The 9,849-nt window shown below is 44.4% G+C and overlaps 1 protein-coding gene across 1 annotated transcript in view; it reads right to left on the reverse strand.

The window, feature by feature from the left end:
- The window catches only part of LOC138663424 (oocyte zinc finger protein XlCOF6-like), a 394,108-nt gene extending 385,359 nt beyond the window's left edge, over window positions 1-8,749 (reverse strand). Inside the window, exons 1-4 of the mRNA XM_069749626.1 lie at window positions 7,733-8,749; window positions 7,511-7,621; window positions 6,616-6,654; window positions 6,359-6,534 (exon numbers count right to left, since the gene is read on the reverse strand). Coding sequence (XP_069605727.1) covers window positions 6,359-6,400 — 42 coding nt within the window. The 5' untranslated portion in view covers window positions 6,401-6,534; window positions 6,616-6,654; window positions 7,511-7,621; window positions 7,733-8,749. The remainder of the gene's footprint in view (window positions 1-6,358; window positions 6,535-6,615; window positions 6,655-7,510; window positions 7,622-7,732) is intronic.
- Between the last annotated feature and the right edge of the window lie 1,100 nt (window positions 8,750-9,849).

Consider the following 9,849-nt stretch of genomic DNA (forward strand, 5'->3'; position numbering starts at 1 on the left):
AAGCGCAGGCATCAGAAGCAAGGTTCCGGTGGTATTTGTATTTTCTGAGTATCCTTTGAGCAGCACCACTTTTAACCTGGTTCTCCTGTCTCATGTCCTTCTTGAAGAGATCCTTCATCGAGCGCCAACGCACTCTTATTCTCTTCACTGTGGTGGGGAAAAAAAAAACACTTTTCGCTTTGTAAGACGCTCCGGATTATAAGACGCACCCTAAATTTTGAGGAGAAAAATAGGAAAAAAAACTTTTTTTAATAAATTGGTGGGGAGTCTTATAATCCATGCGTCTTATTACTTACCAGGGGTTGTGGCTGTGGTGGATCAGGGTCCCAGGGTCGTTGCTGGAGGCAGGAGTGGAGCATTGCTGCAGGCTAGGATGAGGGGTGTAATGTCCAAACGGTGTAAGTTATTTAAGAGAGAGAAAGCTTTAACTGTATTTTATTCTTCTCTTTTCCTCCAGCACACAGCATAACAGCAGCATAAGATTTCCTCCTCAGGCCAGAACTGAAACTGAAACTACTCTCAACTCCCGCCCTCGCTTTCTTAAAGAGACAGATCTAATTCTTATACATTACAGCGCCCGCTGTCTGGAGATGTGCGTGCGCTCAGAGCAGCGGAGGAACCAGGAAGAAAGGGGAGTATTGGTTTAATTTTTTGTAATGGGGCTGAATTATGCTATAAAGGATTCCAATGGGGGTGCATTATATTAAGTGCTGCATTATACTATAGAGGCTGCCTATGGGGTTGCATTATATTAAGGGCTGCATTGTACTATAGAGGCTGCCTATGGGGGTTGTGGTGTTGCGCCTACTGTTTGTGTTGGGGAACACTCGCTTGGCAGCGAATTAACGTAGTTAGGCACAGTTCTTTCACACAAAACAGTGCATACGTCATAAACCGCTCCGTAAGCCAGGTTGCATATCACCGGCTTACATATAGTCCATTACTTCATCACATATGGCTTTACAAAGCATTCACTAGTCAAGCCTCTCTCTCTCCAGTCACTGGGTGACCGCGCAGTTCAGTAACTGACCTTTGTCAGTGCACATAGTTCTTTCCCCATACCTGGGGTTACCTCTCAGGAGCTCAGCTCCGCAAGCCGACTACTGGTCAGTCCTGGCTTCGCAAACATAGAAGCCATCCCAGGCTCTGCAGGTACATGGTCTCACATAACATAACAGCAGCATAAGATTTCCTCCTCAGGCCAGAACTGAAGCTGAAACTACTCTCAACTCCCGCCCTCGCTTTCTTAAAGAGACAGATCTAATTCTTATACATTACATCATTATATATATATTTTTTATTAACAACCTAAACCAAATATTGACAATGTAACAACACGAAAATGTCCAAGAAAAACCATATGTCTGTATTGTCTTATTCCCCTTTTTTTAAAACTATATCTCTTCAATAAGTCTCGATGGAGCCCTTCTTTCCTGTGTAGGGTAATGTCTGGGTTCATTGGGGGTGTCCAGTGCTGACGGATCAGTCACCTCTTGTTGGTCCTCTCCACCGTCGGGTATCAAATCTTCCACTGGTGGGAGTTCATTACCATTGTTCTGCGGTATGATTTTAAAATGTGAGGAATTTCGAGTGATGGAGTGTCCGTCTCGCTCAGCCGTGACCATACTGCCTTTTCTCTCAGTAACATTATATTTTGCAGGACTATATACAGCTGAGGTTTTGTTGGTTGATTTTTGACGCACAACAACCATATCACCTCTTTTGATAGCACATGGCTGTGCCCGTCGCCTTCTGTCTGCATAATGTTTCATGGCTTGCTTGTTAAAGAAATCCGTTGATCGCACTGAAGAGTCATTTGGTAAGGGATGACTGGTCACATCAGGGATCCGTGTACGAAGAGTTCTGCTGAACATTAGATGAGATGGCGCAGCATTAGTGGTGAAATGTGGCGTGTTGCGGTAATTGCGCAGGAATTTGTATAGTGACTGTTTCAGTGGGGTGTGCTCCAGGCTAGCTGCCTTGATTCGTTTCCCCATGGTGCGCATAAAACGTTCTACGATTCCATTAGCTTGCGGCCAGCAAGGTGTGATTTTTCTGTGGCTGAACCCAAAGTATTCAGAAAACTGTGCAAACACATGTCCATTGAATGGAGGTCCATTATCTGTTTTGACCACTCTTGGAATGCCATATGCAGAGAATATGTCGTCCAGTTCTGGTATGACACTATTAGCAGACGTTGAAGAGATGAATGAAATGACAGGGTATCTAGAATATTCATCAATTGTTACTAGAATGTATTGGCCATTTGGTAATGGTCCATATATGTCGACTGCCACTTCCTCCCATACAGCAGTGGGTAACGGAGACATTTGTAATGGCCCTAGAGTTGATGATGGAGTAATTAATTGACAAGTGGAGCAATGTCCAATCTTCTCTTCCACCAATTTATCCATATTTGGGAACCACACTTTTTCTCTGAGTAACTTTTTTGTGCGAACAATTCCTAGATGACCTTCGTGTGCTATCTGTATGACTAGGTTGCGCACGGCCTTAGGTACAACCAGTTTGGTACCACAACGGATGAGTTGATCTTCAGTGACTGAAAAAACTATTTTCAAATGTACGTGAGGAATTAACTCTTTCAGATCAATCCCATCTTCAGGAAATTTTTTTCTTTTGAATTTCATGCCACCTTCTATTTTGGATAATTTGTATTAAGGCACAGAGTGTCTTGTCACTTGTTGTCGTATTCACAAACTGATCAACAGAAAGTGCTTTTGGCACGGCGTGAGCTGCAACAAAGTGGATGTATTCTTCAATGGAGGAATGCACAGGTAAATCATCATTCGTGGGATGCCTTGAGAGATAATCAGCCAGATTGCTGTATTTTCCAGGTTTGTGAACAATTTTGTAATTATAGTCCTGTAGACGTAGACCCCATCGTTCAATCCGTGCTGGCATTTTAGCTCGGGGATTTCCAAAAATTGTAAGGAGAGCTTGATGATCTGTGACAATAGTGAAGGGAGCGCCATAGAGAAATAAGTGAAAGTGTTCACATCCCCAGACGACTGCCAAGCTTTCTTTTTCAGGTTGTGAATACTTTCTTTCAGTGCTTGTTAAGCTTTTACTTGCATAAGAAATGATGTGGGGACTTTGGTTGTCATCCTTGTATTGTGCTAAAATTGCACCCAGTCCCACGGGACTAGCATCCACAATCAGTTCGGTTCGAAGAGCTGGATCAAAATAGGCCATGGTGGTTGTTGAGCAGAGTTCGTTTTTGATTGTTTCAAAAGAGGCCTGACAGTCTTGGGACCATTGAAAAACGCAATTTTGTTTCGTAAGTTCCCTTAATGGAGTGCTGATTGTCGAAAAATTTGGAATATATCTAGCACAGTAACTTGCCATTCCAAGAAAAGAGCGCACTTCACTGGCATCCTGTGGAATTGAAGCTGCTCTGATGGATTCCACTTTCTTGGGATCAGGTCGTACTCCTTCCGCCGAGAAAATGTGACCATAGAACTCCAATGAATTTTTATCAAATTCGCATTTTTCTTTGTTTAAAGTGAGTCCAGCAGAGAGCAGACATTCAAAGATAGCATATAGAGCACGATTATGTTCAGCTTGAGTTTTCCCAAAAACCAGTATGTCATCACTGTAATTAAAGGCTTTTGGAATATGTTGAATGACGCTCCTTATCGTATCTTGAAAAATTTCTGCTGCTGAGCAGACCCCAAACGTCAATCTTTTGTATCTTCTGAGACCCACATGGGTGGAAAATGTTGTTAAGTATCTGGATTCTGGACTCAATTCTAATTGATGATAGCCCTTATTGAGGTCGAGCTTTGAAAAAAACAGTTGCTCCATTTAATAAATGAATAATGTCATCAATTGTGGGTGAGATGTGTCTTTCCCTTTGAATAGCAGTGTTGGGCAGGCGCATGTCAACACACAGTCTTACCTGCTCTGGAGTCTTTGGTTTTGGAACTACCACAAGTGGAGAGACCCACGGAGTGGGACCAGAAACTGTCAATGACATCATCATCCATGAGTAATTGGAGTTCCTTTTCTACCTTCTTTCTCAGGTGAAATGGAATACGCCTGTGAGCCTGGGCTACTGGACGGACACTGTCATCCACATGAAGATGCACTTGAGAGTCCTTTAATTTTCCTAATCCACTAAGTAGGGAGGGAAAACTATTCACCATGGCTTGTACATCCAGGTCCGCAAGGTCGGTTATGGTATGAACAATCTGGATGAGTCCTAGCTTCAAGGCAGTGTAATAGCTGAGAAGACAGCCTCCTGATCCTTGTAATGTGTGAAAAGTGGTTTTCTGCCTATTTTCTTTATAGCCAAGTTCAGCATCAAATTGTCCCATTGTAACTAGAGGTGTTTTAGATCCATATGGGAAGATTTTAGTCTGCGCTTGCTGTAAGACTGGCTTTGTTTTCAACTGTTCATAAGTATTGCTGTCTATGATATCCACCGAAGCTCCTGTATCTATTGTAAAGGTGATATCCGTGTTGCAGATGGTGAGTGTAATACATGGAGATTGCACTGAGCCAGTGACAGAAGTTGTGAACACATAGTTCTCAGCCACAGACATTTCTTCTATATCCTGATTTACCATTTTTATATTTGCAGGCTTTGTAATTGGCAGAGGAGACTTGTTGGGCGCTGATTTGCAGACAACTGCAAAATGGTTCCCTTTTCCACATTTACTGCAAGTTTGTCCTATAGCTGGACATTTGTTCATGTGGTGAGGGAAATCTTGTCCACATCTATAACATTTCTTCTGTTGCGGGGCCTGCTTGCCTTGTGCACTGTTATGTTTGAGATTATGCACATGTAAATTATCCCCACTCTCCATTGCAGTTGCCTGATGATCTGCTATCTCTATAGCACGGGCCATCTTGAGTAAATCATGCAGAGAGAGATCCTGCTGCAGAGCTTTACGCCTTATGGTATTAGACGAGCAGGTGACAATTACTTGAGTTAGGATTTCATCATCTACGTCAGTAAATGCACACCCATGTGCTAGTTCTTTTAGCCGGGTGACATAGGGGTCTATGGATTCTTCTGGAAGCTGCTTAGCAATCCTGAACTTGTACCTTTCATATCTGATGTTTTGTTTAGGGTTGAAGTAGTCAGTGAGCGCTTTGGAGCATTTGCTGTACGTGTCTGTCTCCGCTGCTGGTAATGTGCTGTATATGTCATAGACTCCTGTGCCCGCACAATGCAGGAACACGGCTTTTTTTCTGTTCTCCTCTTTTATATCTATTGCTTCCAGGAAATTCTCAAATCGATTTAACCATTTTCTCCAGTTATGAGAGAGATTAGTAACATCAGTCATATCAAACTGTGGGAACATGTGCAAGTATTCAGCCATGTTGGAGTCTCTCAGTGGTGCTGGCGTGTGAAGCAGTAAAGCAGGGGTCAGTACTCACAGTAGCAGGTGATTCAATCCCATCCTCGTCGCCAGTTGTAATGTCCACATGGTGTAAGGAATTTAAGAGAGAGTAAGCTTTATCTGTATTTTATTCTTCTCTTTTCCTCCAGCATACAACATAACAGCAGCATAAGATTTCCTCCTCAGGCCAGAACTGAAACTGAAACTACTCAACTCCCGCCCTTGCTTTCTTAAAGAGACAGATCTAATTCTTATACATTACAAGGGGGTCTGCAGGGGGCTTCTGTGCTGCAGGCTGGGATGAGGGGGGGTCTGCAGGGGGGCTCTGGTGCTGCAGGCTGGGATGAGGGGGGTCTGCAGGGGGGCTCCTGTGCTGCAGGCTTGGATGAGGGGGTCTGCAGGGGGGCTCCTGTGCTGCAGGCTTGGATGAGGGGGTCTGCAGGGGGGCTCCGGTGCTGCAGGGCTGTCTCCGGTGCTGTGGGGGGCTCTGGCGACATTTTGTGAAAGACCAGAGCCCCCCGACACTTTGTCCTTGCGTTCCTGTATGACTGACTCCGGGAAAATGGCCACCGGAATCTCGAGAGATGAGATCTCAGCGCTGAAATCTCATCTCCCGAGATTCCGGCGGACATTTTCCCGGAGTCAGTCATACAGGAACGCATGGACGAACTGCCGGGGGGCTCTGGTCTTTCACAAAAAGTCGCAAGAGCCCCCCGCAGCACCAGAGCCTCCAGCATCACCCGGGGCAGCAGCGGTGGCGGGCGAGGTGACAACGGTGGCGGGCAGCAGCGGTGGCGGGCGGCGACAGGCCGCAGCGGCGGCGGACACCCCCTCATCCCAGCCTGTAACGGTAAGTGGTATATCCGCTTTGTAAGACGCACCCCCATTTCATAAAGTGCGTCTTACAAAGCGGAAAATACGGTAATTGTAAAACAATGGACCTACCTTTACAGTTTCACTGGTGCATGACACCACATTCAAATACTTACCAAAATCATTTCTGATACGTGGCGTGACACGGTCCCGATCATGCAGCGATCTGGCCACTTCTTCCCAGAGTCGTCGAATCACAGCAATGTCGGAGTGCTGACGATCACGGGTGTACCACAAGGTGAATTAGTTGCTCGTTTTCAATGTCCAGTTTGGCTTCTTCCCTTTGTGGAACCTATAGATCCAATAAAACAAAATAATTTTAAGTAAAAATGAAACAAAAATCAATTACAACTCTGATGAAAAGAATACTTACACCTCGTATTTGCTCATGAGACACATAAGCCCGAGGTACCTGTAAAGATATTGCATGATTTAACACAGTATATATCCACAATTTTGGCTCAATAATATCCACTACGTCCCTCCTAGCGGGGGACTCTGTACCATAAACTAAATTAACTCACATAGGCGTGATCTAGAAATAAACTGACCTCGACCATGGTACAATTTAAAACCAATATTTTATTAGAAAAAAGTTTTTTTTTTTTTAAAAAGACAAATGTCTACTTTTGTAAGAAAGGATACTGGACCACAAAGGAGGGACAAATCTGCCATGGGCTTATCGCAAACATTGGACTGACATACATATATGCATATTGCCTATCAATATATAGCCTTGTAAATCCATTATATTTAAGCCGGCTAATCCCCTGCCCTGACACGCCTCCTGAAGAAGCAGTGTGAAACGCGCGTCGGGGCAGTGGGACGCCGTGGCTTATCAGCATGTGACTGACTATCAGGTACACTTTTTATACATTTATAGATATGCCATTTTAGGAGGGTGGACTGGTTGCCATACCATAGGGAGAATCAGCGATTAGCTACCTTTATGTGTATGCACCTAGGCAGACATGCTCTTCCCTCTTATATAATAAATTTAATGGATTTACAAGGCTATATATTGATAGGCAATATGCATATATGTATGTCAGTCCAATGTTTGCGATAAGCCTATGGCAGATTTGTCCCTCCTTTGTGGTCCAGTATCCTTTCTTACAAAAGTAGACATTTGTTTTTTTTTTTAAAAAAAACTTTTTTCTAATAAAATATTGGTTTTAAATTGTACCATGGTCGAGGTCAGTTTATTTCTAGATCACGCCTATGTGAGATGATTTAACACATGTATAGTATTGCCAGTCAATACATACCAATAAGTATAGCAAATGTGATTACATAATCGGGGTCATGTCCACCCTGGGAAGCCGTCACCTCTTCACTTGAGGACATGGTTGAAGAGCAGGCAGCAGTCGAGTGGAACTCTACAGAAAAAAAAAATAAAACAAAATTTAAGCTTGTTAAGAGCCAAACACAATGTAGCGCCCCATATCCCCCCTCCCCCCCCCCCCAAAAAAAAGGACACCGATACTTACACTATAGGCAGTAGTCCAACAGCACAGCAGGCAGCACAGGACAGGGACAGGTGGCAGCACCAGGACAGATGCCAGCAGCAGAGACAGCAGCACCAGGAGACAACCAGTCTAAAGGACCAAAAAAATAAATAAATAAATAAATAACAGAGACAGACATTTTCAAAGGTTCTATACTTACATAGACAGTGTTGTCCTCACCAGGACAGCAGCACCAGGAGAGTCGCCAGCACCAGAGACAGAAGCACCAGGACAGATCACAGCACCAGGAGACAATTGAAAAAATAGAAGAATATGAGTCTTCATATATTAAAAACAATATTACTTATTAGTACCAAAAACATGATAAAAAAATATATAAATAAATACAATTTCAATTAAATATTACATTCATATGGTTAAGAATTTGATCCTAAAGGTGACAATATTAAGTGGCCGCCAACCTGGACACATATGATGCAGCACTGAAGATGATGTCCAAATGGACAGTATATATAGCCATTAAATTTAACCGTAAGGAAATCGTCAGCACATACCCCACATATAGTGGGACAAAGGTAACAGCGTAATTCAAGTCAGGTCATATGGATAATCTAGACTGAAAAGACATCACACGTCTCTCACAATACAGCGCTGTTCAGAGAAATGTAAAAAAAACATAGAATAAATAAAGAGTAAATTACCCATAATAGTATCTCCGATTCAGTCCAGTCCAGGGGGCGACCACTGACGGCGACAAGCGTTTTGCGAGCGTGACTGTCGCTTCCTCAAGGGGGGGGGATATAGATCAGGAGACAACTAGTCTTGTGTTTCTGTCCAGAGTCTTGAGAGTAATGGACTACCTGTCTCCACACCCCCTTTTATACATCACTGATTTTGCAGGTGGTAACATCGTTTCCTGGACATGATTAGTGTGAAGTACGCATTGCGTTTCGAATGCATGCGTACGCATGTCCTTGAATATCAATGCGTTGTCATAGACAGTAATGTGTTTTTTAAGCAATCATCTGTAATTGTCCACATGCGGACGATTGCTCAATATTTGACACCTCCAAAAATACAACATGTTGCGTTCGCAACGCCCCGCTGCACACCGCGAAACGATGCATGCACAAAAGCATACGCAAAGCATGTGAACGTATGTCCTTGTGTACACCATGTTAAATATATATATGCACGACACACCAGATCTATGCGGATGAAACGCTGCGCACACAGATGCAAATGTGAAACCAGCCTAAGAGAGCATCATACTGTGGAGAGGGGAGCTCAACAAGGGGGAGACTCTGGACATTACTAAATGTTAAGTGGGCACTTATTGTTATACGGGCACTCTGGTTATGGTGTCAGAGGGGCACACAGGGAACATTATTACATTCTAGGCGAGAAGAGGGCATTACTATAGTGTAAAGGTTTGGTTCACCATCTAGAGCAGTGGTGGGCAATTCATTTTCCCGAGGGGCCACATGAGAGACTGCGACCATTGTGAAAGGCCGAACCAATAGGTCGAAATTAATTCTGCTCAATATTAAGTATAGATATATTATATTATATTATTGATAATTTTATCAATATTAATAGTATAACTTAACCCCTCTGTGACCTTAGACGTACTATCCCGTCGAGGTGCCCTGGGCTTATCTGACCCTGGACGGGATAGTACGTCATAGCCGATCGGCCGCGCTCACGGGGGGAGCGCGGCCGATCGCGGCCGGGTGTCAGCTGCTTATCGCAGCTGACATCCGGCACTATGTGCCAGGAGCGGTCACGGACCGCCCCCGGCACATTAACCCCTGGCACACCGCGATCAAAGATGATCGCGATGTGCCGGCGGTGCAGGGAAGCACCGCGCAGGGAGGGGGCTCCCTGCGGGCTTCCCTGAGACCCCCGGAGCAACGCGATGTGATCGCGTTGCTGCGAGGGTCTCACCTCCCTCCCTGCTCCCTCCAGCCCTGGATCCAAGATGGCCGCGGATCCGGGTCCTGCAGGGAGGGAGGTGGCTTCACAGAGCCTGTCAGTGATCTGACAGAGTGCTGTGCAAACTGTCAGATCACTGATCTGTGATGTCCCCCCCTGGGACAAAGTAAAAAAGTAAAAAAAAAAAATTTTCCAAATGTGTA

The sequence above is a fragment of the Ranitomeya imitator genome, chromosome 2 (assembly GCF_032444005.1).
Source record: "Ranitomeya imitator isolate aRanImi1 chromosome 2, aRanImi1.pri, whole genome shotgun sequence".
Classification (NCBI taxonomy): Eukaryota; Metazoa; Chordata; class Amphibia; order Anura; family Dendrobatidae; genus Ranitomeya; species Ranitomeya imitator.